Source organism: Antrostomus carolinensis, unplaced genomic scaffold (assembly GCF_000700745.2).
Source record: "Antrostomus carolinensis isolate BGI_N321 unplaced genomic scaffold, ASM70074v2 scaffold23352, whole genome shotgun sequence".
Lineage (NCBI taxonomy): Eukaryota > Metazoa > Chordata > Aves > Caprimulgiformes > Caprimulgidae > Antrostomus > Antrostomus carolinensis.
In genome coordinates this window covers 13,468-30,424 of record NW_010300472.1, presented here as the reverse complement: position 1 = coordinate 30,424, position 16,957 = coordinate 13,468, and the positions used below count along the sequence as shown (strand labels likewise).

The 16,957-nt window shown below is 45.7% G+C and overlaps 1 protein-coding gene across 2 annotated transcripts in view; it reads left to right on the top strand.

The window, feature by feature from the left end:
• Positions 1–16,957, top strand: part of RNF220 (ring finger protein 220) — a 48,673-nt gene that overhangs the window by 29,943 nt on the left and 1,773 nt on the right. For both annotated transcript variants that reach the window (XM_010163156.1, XM_010163155.1), the window contains exons 7-8: positions 7,290–7,398; positions 8,534–8,608. In XM_010163156.1, the coding sequence (XP_010161458.1) occupies positions 7,290–7,398; positions 8,534–8,608 (184 nt within the window). The remainder of the gene's footprint in view (positions 1–7,289; positions 7,399–8,533; positions 8,609–16,957) is intronic.

The window sequence follows — 16,957 nt, the reverse complement described above, 5'->3', positions numbered from 1 at the left end:
CTTTGTTTAGAGAATAATTTTCTAACTTAGTCTGTGCTGCCTCAACAAAACCTTGCTGCAGCAAAATACTCTTCCATAGCATGACTTTTTCTTTTATCACCAAAGCTGCTCCAGTAAAGCAATGGGATTGTATTTATTTTCTCTTTGGAACAGGGGACATAGTATCTAAATCGAAATCAGAATGACCCATGTATTCTTTCTCCCAGCTTTCATGTCGAACCATAATTGCTCAAATGGCACATTTAAAATTTTGGCGCAAGCTCAGACTTTCACTAGCCGCCTCTTTAAATCAGTCCCAGTGGCCAGCGGATACTGCGTGGCCCTACAAATGCATCTAAACATGCTGACTCCGAGGCTCCTTCCATTCTGAATGATCAGCGGTGCCATCTGTCTCTGTTTTGATTGGGGCTGGGCACATGTGTCCTAGGGAAACACGGGCCAAAAAAAAGAGAGAGAGAAAGAGCCAGTGCCTGAATGTACTTCCCGCTTCTGTAAAGACATTGTTGGGCTCTGTGTTATAGAGGCGGAGGAGATATAAAAGCATAATGAATTTTTCTGTCATTAAATTCTTCGGGGAATCTTTACCCAAGTCCCTACTAAATGCAGCTTAAAACGCCTCCTTGCAGCGGTAAGCTCCCCTCAGTGGTATTGCAACGGTGCATGCAAGTGTAAGAGAAATAATTCCTCTGTGGGGAAAAAAAGAGACAAACATTTTTGGTTTGTATCAAGATGAAATTAGTCAGAAGCAAACTCTGAATTTGGCAAGCAGATGCTGGTATTAACAAGTTGTGCAAGCAAGTATAAAATAGAGGCGCTCGTGACTGAGAGAGCCTCGGCATCGTGTGTGTGTGCCCTTGCATGCACCCCGCTCTAAATTCACAACTTAGAACACGGAAATTAGAATGGGGAACATTGCATTATTCATAACTTGGCAACCACGAGCCAGGGCACTTTGCCAAAATAAACTATTCTCTATAATTACAGGTGAAGCAACATTCCTTAATATCTTACAATACAAAAACATGCATTAATCAAGGAAGGAGGGCTTTTTTTTTTCCTAGAGGACAATAAATTAGCATCCTTGCCAATTTCCTCAATACATGTGACAATGTTTTACAGGATTATAAGTCAGCCTTTTTAAAGGAGGTTAGTCTAAAAACAAATAAACCCAATAAATGAGATTTTTAACTAAGTAGAGGGGAAGCCAGCTCCTAAAACATTGATGCCTTGCCAGAACATTTACTTTTAGCACTGACATTCTCACAGACCGAGGGTCTAAACTTCCCTTGGTGTGATTTGACACAGCTCTACTGCAAACAAGTTTAGGTAGTTTTCTACTGCTGGGGATCTGCCCCTTTTGCTGTAACCAACTCATCTAGTGAAATAAAATCACAGTGCATCGTGCCAGTCTGGTAGCCCACATGTTGTGGGGTGATTCACAGTCAATCTGCCACCAGTGCCTGACACTGCACTTCTTTCAGAGACTTAACATACTGAAAATACTTGAGCTGTGTACGTTTCCTTTTAAAGCCACCTGTGACTTTTCTTCTTAAAAACTTATCTATCAGTTTAGTTTGTAACAAATTTCTTTTTTTTTTTTCCCCAACTTTTTGTTATGTTCTTGCACTCCAGTAAGTGCAAAAGGCCTTTGTGTCTGTAGATCTCCCACTGACTTCAGTAGTGCTCACCCACACCTGCCAAAATAAACTCCCTGTGTTGTTAGCCATAGCACTTGCTGCAGTGATGCTTGCTAAATGGAAAGAGGGGGCCGATTCTTTCAGCAGGTTGAAAACAATCAGTTCTTGTCCCTGGTTGTTTTTAGTTAGGGTTTGAAAGTCAGATAGCGAGGCAGTTGTGTTGAAGACAACGGTTGAGTGAGAGCCAGGACAGCATCATCGTGCTCTGCCACTCCACAGTGCTACCAGTGTCACAGCAGCTACATACAGCGTGTTACAGGCTAATAAAACATAGTCTCTTCTCTGAAAAAGTTGCCCTCTCACCCAAACTTAAGTTGGCTGTGAGAAACAGCTTGCAATTAAATGATTGTGCACTGATGTTGGGGTCATTTTTTCTGGATTATTTTATCAAGTCTTAAAAGATTTGTGCCCCACAAAGCAAGGACTGCAGTAGGCTTTCTCTTCTGCAGCATAGTAGTGGTTATGATAATTGTCATCTGCAGCCGTGGTTGGATATGGCTGGGAGCAGTGTCTCTGCTCCTGGAATCTTTCTTTAGCTTGATTCTGCCTTCAAAGCATCGACCAGTCTGTTTCTAATATTTATGATGTGTAAGCTGCTAGTGACCTGACCTCTGCCCCCGGTGCAGGGAAATGGCATGTATGTTCTGCTGGGATCAGGTTCTCCACCTCAGACAAGGGAAGACAAAGGTTTTATTTAAAAATAAAGACATCACTCTCAAGTTTGTCAGTGGTACTGTACATTTTCCCCTCTGCCACTCTGTGTTTACAGGCACACAAAACCAAAAATAAATGTATGAAGAAGATGGAAGAAGGTCAGAATATCAAGTGTCAAAAGTAGCCTGTGAAATTTTATTGGTGGTGCATTTAATCCGTGCTAAGTGTTTTTTACAAGGTACATACAAACAGTGGAATTGTAAAAATTTATGGAATGCTGTGTACAGTGTGGCTGTTTACGAAGAAAGAAAAATTTATATCCAGCTGAAATAAACCAAAGGGGAATGTTTTATGGAGACTACTCAACGGTGGGATATAGCAAGTGAGATCTGGGTAAAGGGAGGAAGGGGGTATTTGCAGGGGCTTACTGATCTTTGAGGTGTTTTTCTGCTTCTTCAGCAGCTAACAGTTTGCATCTTTCTGTGGCTCTCAATTAGGCAGGATGCTGGATGCAGGGATGATATGGCAGTGTGTTGTTTTCTGTACAGTGGAAGGGAAACACAAGTGAACAGCTGCTGCTGGTATCTCTGGTACGAGGCTCTTGCTCTTTGGCTCGTTCCAGTCCAACAGTTTCTTGAGCAGCCCTTAGTATCCAGCTGGGAAGGGTTAACTGAAGCCAATCACTTTGACATCAGCATTTTTTTGTTTCCTTTTTGGTCCAGTATTTTGTTGATGATAAAGCACAGACTTAGTCAATTGAGAGATTCCAGAGCTGCAGAATCAGAGATAATTTAATTAACGGAATTGCTTGTGATTGTCCACTGGGACAGCGGGTAGGAATTGCTCGATTTAATTTGGAGAAACAAAGATCACATGCATGCTAATGTTTGACAAATAACCAGTGTTTGGGTTAAAGTTTTTTTTGCAAAGAGGGGGGCAGCTGATTCCCTGGGGAGATTTCCCAGGAGGTGATTGCTGAGTAACAGCTCTAAGCTACAGATAGGTCCTTTTTCCTCTTCTGTGGTATTTTTGTGCCCTTCTTCTGGCCTTTTAATTGAACAAAGCAAGGATTTGCTCAGAGGAAGAAAGTTCTGTTCTCATTTTCAGTGCTCAGGGGAAAATGCTATGAATAGTAGAAAAACATGCATTGGGCACAAAGACTGGAAACTGTCACATGCTGCCTGCCCACCCTCACGGACTTGCTCCCTGGTACCCAGCGTCCTCAACTGTGACTGCCAAGTTGCTGAAGGGTTCACCACAAAGTCCAGAGAGAAGCAGGACCAAGCTTCCTCCACAAGGAACCCTCCCTTCATGTTTCTACTGTTGTATAAAGAACCTTGCTGAGGCTTCCCTGTTTATGCTGATGTAGGTCCACAGTGAGCAGAGCGTGGATGTGCCCTCTTGATACGTCCTCAGCCAGGGAGGACAGTTCAGGTATCAGCGAGGCTACTCGCACCTGCGTGGTTGGAGAAGCACCACCTCAAGCTGGGGCTCGAGGCATTGCTCTTGGCAGCAGTGTTGCTCAGCACGTCTCTCTGGAGGCTGATAAATGACGTTATCCAAACACGTCAAATCAGAGCGCTGAGGCGCAAAATTGTTAAAAGAGTCCTCCTATATCCAGCATGAGGTCAAGGCAAAGCAGGGACAGTAGGGCTGTGGAAGCCAATTCCTTCTTCCCTGTAATTCCCTCTGCCTCCCTTGGCAGGGTAACTTGTACACAGCCTTCCCCATCGGTGAAGCTTGGCTTTCTGACCCTCGCTCTACCCCGGCGTTGCCCTGTAAAAATACTGCACAGGCTGCTCCCAGCTGTGTCCAGGCGAGCGCATGCGAGGTGTGCTCGCAAGAGGGAAGCCTGAGGGAGTTCCCAAGATTGCTGCTGCAGGAAGAGTTGCTCCTAAGCGATGCTTATCTTTAGGATACAAGCAGCAGGTTGACGGTAAAATGTCACTAAATGGAATGGTATGTGTCCCAAGTGTGCTGGCCACTACGGGAGCGAGACACATGGGAAGTGACTCTTGTCTTTATTCTATCCCTGGAGGTAGTTCCAGTTTCCTTTATTTACTAATGTTCTCCCTATTTCCCTTGACCTCATTTCCTCCAGCTTTTCGGAAGCAACCATGCAATTATCGCTCACTTTGGGTTGACCCTTGGCCGCCACATCCCTGGTTACTGCTGCTCTGGGAGGCTTTCCTGAAATCTTGAGTGCAAAATACTCACTTGTAGCCAAAATCTTTCTTGACAGATAGGAGCTGCATCTTGGGCACTGCGCTGTGCATCAGGATTTGTCCTGAGAGCACACTTGGCAGGGAGAACATGGAATTTAAAGTCTGTCACAGCTGAGCTTTGATCAGTGCTGGGAGATACTGCAGTGGCTAAAGCTCCCTCTCTTACCAATGCACCCCAGTCTTGTTAATAAATGTATATTTAACAATGTCTGGAGCGTATGAAGTGATAATAACTAAATCAATACCTCCCACATTGATTGTCCAGGATCCCTACAGCGTGACGCACGCAGCCGTGTGGTAATTTTCCAGCTAACTAGCACCCTGATCTACAGCCCTCCTATTGATTGGCCATTGTATCAGGCAGCCTCTGAGCATTATTGCTTATACCTCTTTTCAGCCTCCTTTTCTGATTCATTCGTTTATTACTGGACAGGTGCGATTATCTTGGAGACTTTCCGAAATTGGCCGATGGGGGTCAACCATTTAGACTTCTATAAACAAGCCATTTTCTATCTCCTCTAGTTGTTGCAGTGGCAAATTTTTCCCTTTCAAGCTTTGACTGTTATTGGCCTTTGCTTGGATCTGCTCAAGGATTCCACTTTTTGCTTTCCTTGCTGAGTCGTCTGCCCTTCAGAGGAGGACTGGTAGCTCCATGGATAGTAATAAGAATATTTAGCAAGGGTTGAGGTTCTGCTTGCTACTCTGGACAGGAGCCACGCTTCCTGCCTTTAAAACTCCAGTGCCCTTATGCAAGAAGGAAGGAGAAATGGATTCCATAAAGTCAAATTCAACTGCAGCCTTCATCCAGCGTCAGCTTGATGATGGGCCAGACTGGAAGGGAAACAATCTTCTCATCCAACAATAATCTTCAAGCTATAAATAAATAATTCTGTTTCTTCCTTGGACAAAACTAACACCTTTCTAGACTTCCTCTGAAAACACTAACAACTCTTCCTTGAGGGTGAGAACCCAAACTGGGATATGACAATAATTTATACCAATGAGTAGGAGCAAGTAGATGTTTAACAGCAGGGAGCACTGTCTCCTACTGAAGCTCTTTCATTTTGCTCCAAAGAGTATTTATTGATACCAAGACATGAATCCACAGTGTCCTTGTCCCCAGGCAGTCCTCACTCACTAGGCTATCATGGGATGTGTGTATTTCTTTGCGGTTTTTGCAGTTAGAAAGTTACCATTTCCTAGCAACTGTCATTTGTAAAGAATCTCCTTCTGATGAAGGTCTCTCCTCGGTTAGCTCGTGCAGAGAGCGTCTGATCTGTACAAAGGTAGGAGTGAAGTTGGAGGAGCTTTGTGACACTGGTACTTAACTATATGCGCTCCTGCAGCTCCTGTTTCTTCTGAAGTGTCATAATTAGAAAAGTCACTCAAGATCTTTTCGACTAGCTCCGTTTCCAGAGCCTTGGGAAAAGCCAACAGAATCACCTCATGGGAGATACCTCCGGTCCCTCCTTGCATGCCAGTGACAAGTGACTAATGAACAAAGGAGCAAGCGTTGTGCATACAGCGGGAGTGCTGAGATTGCAGCTCACTTTATTGGTTGTAGTAATTCCACTAGACCCATGGTTTAGCCACCTGTTGATTAATCATCCTCTAAAAAGGTAGAACACTGAGGTGCCACTGTGGGTTATGTTGTGATTGATACAGCTTCTGGTGGTGAGGTACTCTTCAGGTTCTGAGCTGGAGTCTGCTTGGACAGGCCTGAAATTCACTGACATACCTGAAAACTGCTGTTTTGGTTTTTTGCGAGAATGGAAGCCTTAATGTCTAAACCTTTTCTGGGGAATGCTTCAGGGCCCCTCCCTGTGCCTGCACCATGTAGGAATCGGATTTTGCAGCATGCTGGAGTGACACATCCTTGTCTATGATGCTCCCCGCATCTCATTTGCTAAACATTGCCGTGTGCCCTTGCTTTTAGGTTGGCAAGTTGCTCTTTCCACCAGCCTCACAAAACCATGAAAATACACTTGCCTGCCCTCAGCACAGCGCCTCTGTGACAAAAGAGATAATGCTGCCCATCAAAAATGACCCTAGGAAATGGGAAAGCAGAGATTGTAAAGCTGCTTTTATAGCCACCCTGTTGGCACAGTGTCCATTGCTTTTGGTTTCTCTTTTTTTTCCACTATTAGAACCCAACAAGCTAGGGATTTCTTTAGTATAAAAGCATTGTGTTGATCCTGTGTAACGAGCTGATACTGTGTTTCACAAGGTCGATGGCCAGTGAAGACCTCCATTCTCTAAGGGGAAGAGCAGCTTCTATTGCCCACAGAAAGTTTTCTCACCAGATTTAAAGCAATGTACAGAACTTTGTCCAAAGCATTTGTTCCTAAGGAATTTCTTAAGGAAGCCAAAAAAAGAGGCAGAAAACAAATAAAAAAAACCCAGCAACAGCAACAACAAAAAAAATCTGTTCTTTAAATGTCCATGTCTTGCAGAAACTTGCTCTGTACAAAGTCGGCAGCCTCAGCCCCATTGTGTTCTGTCGTGATGTGTTTGGAAGTGTTTAGTAGGACACCTTAAAGAAATCACACCGGGCTTTTCAGTGTGATTCAGCTTTCTTCTTCACCCCAAGTTGGATGTATTAGTTCAAATGTTACCATTTTCTGTACAGTACCTGATGTGGGTTTGTTTTTCCCCCTGAACTCTTAATAATCTTGTGTGCTTAGTGATGCTCACTCTCCATCATCTTTTGCAGAATTACAGAAGACTCTGCAGTGACAACATTTGAAGCGTTAAAGGCTCGTGTCCGTGAGTTAGAAAGGCAGCTTTCCCGTGGGGACCGCTATAAATGTCTCATTTGCATGGTGAGTAGCTCTCCACTTGTGGTAATGAATCAGAAATGTCTTGGTATCTTTGCCGAGGAGGGGAGAAGCTTTTCTTGTTTTTTGGTGGAGTGGGGGATCTCATCTTTGTCCCTGTACACCAATTAGCCTTCCAAATGAAGGTGCTAGGTCTTTTCAGCAATTGAAATTTCTGTGTGTTACATTGTTCTGGTATTTCTAGCTCTCCATCTGTATCAGGGCAAAAAAAGCCCCAACATTGGAAGACTTTCAGCCTACCTATAGAAAACTCACAGGTACCAGCATCCTCTTCCTGCACGTGCAGATTTACATACATAGGAGAGAACAGAATCCGTGATCTGAGACCCACTATATGATTTGAGAACAGGAATGTTGCTTGAGCATTTCGAAGTTGTCGATGTCCTGCTTGTTCTGTGATGATGCTGCAGCCCTCTTAAAGAAGGGCAGCAGCTCCCTCTGATGGTCCGAGCCTGCAAAGCTGTGCATCTCCTGTTAGGTTTTTATTCTGGTGATAGGAGAATATTCTGCTTGGTGGAGGGCTCCCTCTGCAACTTCAGCTCGATGCGTGTACTCTCCCAGCTCATGACTTGTAGGTACGAGGGTGCTGTCCCCATCTCTCATCCCACAGGAGAGATGCCACCTTGTTGCTGATTTCCAGAGGTTTATTAGCAATGATAAAAAAATACTCATGAGAAGGTATGTCTGCTGAAATAGCAGCAGCATTCTTGGGATGTAGTTAAGCTGTTCCTGCAGAGCTAAGAGTTGTGATAAGGGTTAATCTTACTCTGTCACTGGTTTTTGTATGATCTGGTAACCTTTCTGATGGGAATAATGGCAGGTGGCCACAGCAGCTTCAGATGCTCGTGCGATAACTGTTGAGCCAGGTCACCACTTGAGTGGATTATAGGCTTCCAACAGGAGTTCTGGGAAGCCGGAAAAATGGACTGTGGGAGACTTTCTGCCTCTACTGCACAAACATTACCAAAATACGAACTTACATATTACACAAGCTTTTTTTTTTTTTCAATACAAAATACAAGGTAATGTTACTCACAAAGAAAGGTGTTGCGATGGGGTTGGGGGTGAAGAATTAGTAGATCCCTGCTGTGGGAATAACCTATTTACTTTTTCTCCTCAGGACTCCTACACAATGCCCCTGACTTCCATTCAGTGCTGGCATGTGCACTGTGAAGAATGCTGGCTGCGGACTCTGGTGAGGCTCTTGGCTACTTTCTTGTTTACTTCCAGACTTTTTCCTCTCTTCTGGAATACTTTATTTGAATCACCATGGGAAAGGTGCTTTTTGCTTTATTTTAAACAATGTGAGTGCTGTGTGTGCAGACTTCCCAAGCCTTGCTTTGACTTGAGTGAGTTTTGCTTGAGTTGTCATGACCAAAGTGCACTCGTGTCCCTTACTTGCTCCTCTGCTGCTGTGGGGACAGCCACTGCTCGCGTAAGAGCTCTGTGCTGGGGACAACCTTGCCTTACAGTAATATCCTGTGGGGCATCCATGTAGAGAGGTAAAGCTGTGAGAATGGAGGCCAAGTCCACTGAGATTCATGGAATGGGTAGCTTCTGAGAAACCTAATACTCCCCTGAAGCAAAGGGAATCATCTTCAGGATAGATGATATGGAAGGGAGCTTTTATGAATACAAACCTATATTTTTCAGATTATTTGAAATAGCACTGTGCAGTTTTCAAGCATTATGCCGTTCTGTTTGGAAGATTAGGGACTACCCTGAATATTGAATAGGTGACCCATTGAATAGGTGACCCAATGCAGTAATTTATACATGTATTGAAGGACATGAGGTTAAAATTTAAAGTGTTATTAAATAAAGTGTTTCCCTTTCCTTTGTTAAAACTGTAGGCTTTATAATCAGCTTTTCATTTCCCCTGTGCAGCTGATTTTCAAGCTTTCATTTTGTTCAGGTTGGGGAGTGGAAAATAGTCAGTTGTGCTCTCTAGTTCTCTTGCTAGCAAGATGATACAGTGTTGGGTTGCAAAAAATGTAAGGGAATGCCACTCCTCAAAACTGTTCCAGTAAGGCATTACAAAATCTACTTTATAGAACACGTTGTGTGCTTGGAATTACGATTAAGCCAATCATGCTCCTTTAAATCCTGCCTTTTAAAAGTCTTGTCCAAGAAAAGTTACCAGGATGGTGAAGTGCCTGTGGGCTTGAGTACTAATAGCAACTCAATAACTTGGCTATCCCTTGGGCTGTATTTTATAGCTCTTCAGCTACACCCCATCACTATTTAGATTATACAAGCTTTTGTAAACATTTTAGCAGCATGTTATAAAAGAGGCATATGTGGATATGTAGCTGTGAGGTGTTTGGATGAATGTGTGCTCTGCCACCTTCGTTAAGTGAAGAGTAATCTTGTCCTTCAGCAGTGCGACAAGCAGAGGATAAAACACTTAATTTCTTTTCAGTTTTTTGTAGTCTGAAATCTTTGTCCTCTCCTCTTCCCAGCAGCCTCAAATCATCTTTTAAATCTGTGACACTGATTTCAGGCTGTTCTTAGGCTCAACTTCAGTCAGGCCCCTTTGTTTCATGTACCACAGTCACGGCTGCTCATGAGAACAGGGAAACCCCACTCCAGGTGCTCAGGGGTTAGCACTGATCCTTGCAGAGGGGAAGTCAGCTCCCCCTCTAGATACCGGTGAGGAAGGTGGGGATGGAGCTGGCTGCATGGTGTCTGCACGTGGCTCTTCTGCTGAGCAGGCAGGCGGGATGGGAATAGTCCAGCAAGACATTGTATTAGGACTTGGCACTTGCATAGGGGAAGCAATTAATAAGTGGCTACTCATGTGTTCCCCAGCCCTAGCCTCTCCCGGCAGCCCCCAGTTTATTAAACCAGGCCTTTTCACAAGGCATGCTTGCACTCCCTCTCCTGTCTCAAAAAAAATCTCCCAGCCTGTGTTCGCATGTTTCTAATGTAACCATTAAAATGTAGCCCGAAGACAGCAATAAAAACCCTGGAACGCCTTGGTGCTTTTGTGTCTTGATCAAAGTCAATGTGTGTAATCTCGTTAAGACTGCCCTCCTTCCCCCCTCCTTTTTTATGAATTTAATGGCATACAGCAGCTGGGCTCAGTGTTTAATGCTCACCAACCTGCATTGTTCTAATTAAGGTATCTCCTTTTATTTCGGGCACAAAAGAGACTCTTGTTTTTTTTAACAAGCGAGGAGCTGTGGGATAGTGTGTGTAATAATCGCTGCTGTTACCTTTCCCTGGGTATAAAGCTGGCTCCCCAGCGGGGGCAGGAGGAGGGAGCCTGCGCGTGCAGCACACATGGAAAGACTTGGCTGGGGGAGAGGGGCAACATTTTTCTTCTGTTGTGCAATAAACAATTTGTTGGAGTTAATAGGAGTTGGGGCGGGTGGGTTGTGTCGGGCTTCCGGCCCCTTTTGAACATTCTGGAGATCTGCCATCCCTGCTGGTGAAAAGTCCCCTTTCTCCTGTGTGCCTGTGGTTTATATGCGCAGCCAAGATCTAATATTAAATTAGAGTGTGAGTGTGTCTGGGAGAGGGAGGACCGTGTATTGAACAAGGCCCTGGAAGTGAAGGCTCAGAGTGCCTGGGAGCACTTCTAAACCTCTGCAGGGTATTGAAGACAGGGTGAAATTTGATGCTCACATCTGTCTGTGCACCAGAGGAGGTGAAGCAGTTTTTAAAAGGTTTAAGCATTTTCTAAGATATGATGCTACAATGATCTGAACATCTCTAGTGTCCTCTGACTTTGGTAGTGTCCAGGACACTGATGAGGATTGGATCTTTAAAGTGCTTAGGATTTCTGAAAATACAATTTTTGGACTTTTGGCTCATGATGTCCAATTCCACATTATAACTGTTCTGTTGCCAAGGGAGAGGGGGAGACATTTTTAATCACCAACTCTACAAACGGTTGCTGGGCTCTCTAGCTTAGGTAGCATTATATTAGTGCTCAGTGCATCAAACAGGCTCCAAGTTCTGGGGATGAAACATTCACCAGAGCAGTCTCCATCTCTGTCTCCTGTTGCCGTGTTGCATTAACATAAAGGAAGGGCTGAGGTCACAGGAAGGAACCCTGGAGATGGCTTAAGAGAACTGAGATCCTGGTGCTCACTGAGTTAGCCAGCACCTCAGTGCCAGTAGAACCTGTTTGGTTAGATGGTCCTCCTCAGGGTGGCCATGGAGAAAGGGAGGAACCCTCCCTTCACTCAGCATCAGGACATGATGAGTTGAGTGGCTTTCTCTCCTTCCACTAGCTGTGGCGGCTGAGGGCTGCAGGCCAGGAGCCACAGGCTAAAGGTGTGCTGTACGCTGTGGGCAGCTCTGTGGTTGTAGGCACAACAGGAACAAAGACAAGGAGAGGGATGGAAGAACATGTTGCTTGATGCTGTGTGATCATACCCAGGTTCCCAGGAAATCATATGAGCTGTTTTGTCAGCTGGGTTTCTCTGCTGGGTTTGTATTGCTATGTCAAACCACACCGACGAACTTGCTACTCCCTACTCGCTGGTTGTCTGGGGCACCCAACACACTTTTCATTCATCCATCCTGCCTGCAGAGAGCTAGTTGATATCTTCAGGTTATGCAGAAACTGGGACACAAGAGTGGAGAGAGTTCCCTGCGATCATTTTTGGAAAACCCTGAAAACACATGCAGGTTCTTCAAAGACAGGAGAGGAAGTGGTGTTACAGGAGGGAGGCTTAGCCTGGGCAGCAGGAGGTGGGGTTCGTTGCCTTCGGTGTCGACCGTCCTTGCGACGGGTGTCTGTCCTCAGCTGGTTGTTGAACTGCAGCCCTGAGTGACTGGGTGATGGTGGACAAATCTCCCTCTGGAAGAGGTTTGTCTGCCCCTTCTCTATCCTTCCCTATTAACCAAGGGAGAACCCACAGCTACTAGTGGGTGAGATTCATATTTTCCTTCTCTTGAGAAGAGTGTGCTGACACTCGAGATAGTTAGTCTGGTGCAGTGCTTTGCTGGGGAGGTTTGGAGCCTCCATCCTTGGAGGTTTGTGAGAACAGGTTTGATGTGTGTCTGTCAGCAGTAATTCAATTGAGGTGATCTTGCCAGGAGAGTGAGTTGGTGAGTTCTTCATGTCCCTCTGAGCTGTAGTTGTGCAATCTCCCAAACCCTGGTGTATTTCCTTACAAAGTAAATGGAGTTAAAAGCTGAATCAGGCTGTTGTGTGCCCGTGATAGAGCTGTTGGTGGGCGCAGACGTGCAGGGGCTGAAAGAGGGCAGGATTATTTGAGCAGGTGCAGTTTGCTGAGTTTCCCCCATCACCTGTACAGCCGGATCCAGCATTTCCTATGTGTATTTGCTGACTGCAGGCTTGTGCTTGCCTGTCTTAGGCTTATTTGAAAATGACAACTGCAAAGGCAGGAAAAAATCACTTCTAAAAAGCCTTCTTCATCACAGAATATGCTTCCAGGGGATCCATCGATAGATATGTGTGCTCTGCAGTTGACACATTTATATCTTTGGTAGATTACGCTGCTGCATTGTTAGCCTTGTCGCTTTTTCTAGGCTATAATACCATAAATCCCATGTGGACTGGAGTATTTTTGTAAGAAACAGCGCAGATACAGAGCAATCCTTCTGGGTGATACCTTAGTGCTTCCAGCAACGTGGAGACCTCCTGAGTCACCAGCTGCATGGAGGATGTTGCGCTTGATTCTTCATTATGTTCCTATCTGCCATGATGTTGTCCAGTTATTTATTGCTGTATTTCTGTTTTGGCCTCCAACAACCTGTGGGGGTGAGCTCCACCCTTTGGGCAGGATCTGTGAAAAAAGTTGCTCTCCTGATTGCTTTAACCCCATTACCTGGCAACTGGAGTTACCCACAAGAGCAGTGGAGAACAGCTGCTTCTCTGGGAATTAGCATTTGCGGAGAAGAAGGTGTCACTTCATGCGGAGGCGTAGGTGGGAGAGGAGGCTGTCACGTTGGTTGAGAATTGGATCTTGGAGTTCAATTCCTCTCCTGGCAGAAGCTGGCTCTTGGTTTGGGTCCCTCCTGTCATCTCTCTGCTTTGGTTTTCCTCCCTATAAAGTAGGCAAGCTTTGAGCCCAGGTTTGCTCTCTGTGTGTGTGTGTCTCCATTCTCTGTGCCTGGTAGCATATTCTGCTTGGAAATTGTCCATTTTTAGACCCGCAGGACAGCAGGAAGTGCCTAAATCCTTCCTTTTGAGTTTTTTTGCTTTAGCCAATTTACAGCAGATGTCACGCCATTTTTTTTTAAGAGGCAACTTTAAGACAAAATATTCCAATCCTTCCTGGCACTGTGTGAGCCCTAACGACTTCTCAACATCTCCGCTCTCGTTAATGTATTTTTCAAACTACCCCAAGTGATTAGCCTGTATTGTGGATCAATCACTTGCCAAATTTTAATTAAGAAAGGAGGAGAAAAAATAAACTCCATCCTTGTTCCGGCCCCTTTTCTTTGCTTTCTAACAGCCCTGGAGCAAACTTCTTGCAGCAGAGTTTCATAAACCCCTCAAAACTGGGGTTTATAATGGAAAAGCTGAGGTGGCCTTTACTCGAGCACACGCAGCTATAACACATCAAGGCTTTTGCATGAAGCTATGATGAAAGGAGCAGAAGGACCTGGAAAAAAAAGAAAGAAAGAAATGGCCGACAGGTGGGACTTATTATTCCACAGCATTTTTATTTCAAGGGAAAAGTTTAGTAACCCCAGCTGGCAGGTGAGCAGTGGGGGAGCAAATGCTTTTTCATTGTGCCTGTGCCAGCATGTGTGTGTGTACAAGCTTACGTGCCTCTCTACAAGAGAGGAGAGCTTAAATGCTAGTGGCAATAAATGTTGTACACCTACACCAAAAAGTCAGATGTAAGGAACAAGGTTCTAAGCAATTTCAATCTAAAAAGAAAAAATTAGGACTTAGTTCTGAATTTAACACACATGGTTATGTGTGCAGAGGATGACAGTTTTATTTTTTAAAAAAGGACAAGTAAAAGGCTTCCCCAAGGGTCCAAAGTCATTATTTTCTTGAACTTTTTAATACCAAGCATAAGTACTAAAGAGACCCAGAGACCTGGTCCCTGTGTGCCACATGCAGTCAGCCTGTGCAGCATTAGGGCCAGGCTGCTGAAGGTCTCTCTTCCTTACAGTGTATCCAGGCTTCAGAGCTAAAGATGAGCTGCTCTTCCCATGTGCAGGTGAAGCAACTTCCACCACAGCCCTGAAGGAATCTGTGATCATGTAGCTTTTGCAGAAAGTGGGGCAGGCTACATGTGGTTGGGTTCTGCCTTCTGGTGTGGTGAAGAACTTGGCCCTGGCTGCCCACATGCAGCTCTCAGCCTTAGATGGGGAGAGTGGATCCCCCTGAAGCTGTCAGGATGTGGTGCAGAAAGCAGATCTCCAGGACAGAGATCCTGGAGTCTGGCAGGATAAACCCACACATCTTCCCTTTCCCTGTGGTATGAAGGAATTGCATCCCTGGCCTTGCTTTGCCACAGAAGAGAGGAGCAAAGCTGCAGTTGGTTTAATCAGGCTTGTTCTGCCATCCTGTGGGCTGAGTGCAGAGGACTTGTGCTTATAGCGAGCACCTGCACAGGCTTTGTAGAGTGACTTTCCAGGAATATGTCCTTCTGAAACTTCCCACATGGAGCTGTTTCGTCTGTGTTAGTGAGGCTGCCCTTGCTGAGGGTCACACACATCTGCCTGCAGCTGTCTCCATCCAGATCCCAGAGAGCACGAGATACAAGGCAGTGAGATGACAGCAGCTGAGGTTTGCTTTTAGCAAAAAGGAACTCAGGGGGGTTCAGTGTTCCTCCTACAGCCAAACATCTCCAACTTCAGCAGAGCTAAAAGAAAATAGCTGCAGAAATGCTGTTCAGCATTGCACAGGAGCACTGGGGGACAGGAGACCATGGTTTTAGGGGGCAGCAAGCACTTCCCTTCATCCTTCGCCCCAGACTGAAGGCAGACTGAGGCATGTGATGGGTCAGGGGACTGGTCTTGCAGAAGCTACCTCTCCCTGGTGCATTGTCCAGAGAGGCACAGGCTCCAGCTGCTTTGTTGGATGCTTTGCTGGTTCTTGCTAATAAGCTGTGCCTGTCTTGGGAAGGAGAGCGTGGACACACACGTGTGCAGAAGTCACATCTGGAATACCTTAAAGACCCCATGCACACTTAATTCTGCTTGTCAGGGCACACAGGAAAGCTCAAATGGGCAGCTGCCAACTGCTACCCCTTTGACAACGTGCTGTGAATTAATTCCTCGGCACCTCCCTGCCACTTCCCTTGGGACCCTCCAGCTACAAAGGTGATGCCAAGAGGCCAACCAGGTGCAACAGACACCTCTGAGAACCAGGGAACTGCATGGTGATACAGGCCTGAGCAGGGGCTCAGTTGAAACAGGCTGTTTTGTGGCATTTGCATCCAGTTCAGCGAGCCCCTAAATGTATGTAGCCCGGCCCACAATGGCTTTAAAGGTGGCAGAAGGGGCAGATGTTTAGATTTTTCTCTCCTACCTGTTGTAGCAGCTGCATGAAGTTTTTACTGGGACACAGAGGGTTAGAGCTTGCCCTTTTCTAACACTGGAGATCCAAAGCTCTGGTCTTGAGCACAAGCAGAAGGGTGTGTTATATAAACAGGCTCTGTTACAGTCCAGTGCAGTCAGTCTTCGATTTCATTGGGGTTTTAAGCTTTTCCTTCCAGTTGGAGTTTGTGCTTGCTCTTCACAGAATCCAGCGTGCCAAGTCCACTCCGTGAAGACCAGTGCATGGGGCTGCCTGATGTGTTGCACAGGCACAGTGAGATGGCCCCTGGCCCAGAATGCTGAGAATCTAAACAGACACAGTAGTTAGAGAGGGGATAAGATAGGTCCCAGACAGCTAGAAGGATGTGCCCACAAGCATCGGCACCAGAGCTAGGTACACCATCCAGACCAGCAGTGGACTGTCCCGCTACCAGTCTGTCCCTCACCCTAAGAGTGATGTCCAAGGTGTCTTGGCTTCTTTCATTCAACTCTAGTTCAACAGGAATTTTGTGTGTGGCTGTTTTGGGTCTCAGGTGCAAGTGCTTGTGGTGTGTCGGGGCAGCAGCTCAGGTGCTAGCAGCAAGGGGTATCAAATGGGAGCCTGATTGCTCAGAAGTCCAAAGCTCAGAGAAGAGCGAGCGTGCAAAGTCTGCCAGGAGTAATGTGCACTGGAGCAGGGAGAGGGGTGGTTCGAGGCTGGTCTGTGGAGGCTTTTCCTTAGTACTCAATACTGCAGAGCAAACATGACTTGCACTTCTTTGGCGCTGCATCCTTGTGAATTACTTGCACCAATGTAAACTTTGTGTACCTAGGACTTTCTCCTCCAGGTTCTCCTTAGCCCAAGGAACTTCCAGAGGAGAAACCTCCTACCCTGTCTCTGCAAGTGTTGTCACAGAGCAGAAACAACAGTTTCTAAGTATGCTTGCCTTCTGTAAGCTGCAGTGCCAGCTCTTCTGCTAGGGATGTACCCAAATGCAGGTAGCAGTACCAAAGCAGTGTCCATGTCCTGCAAGCTGCCATGCTCGCTGCTGCAGGTACTGAAACACACCCTGCTCTGGGAAAG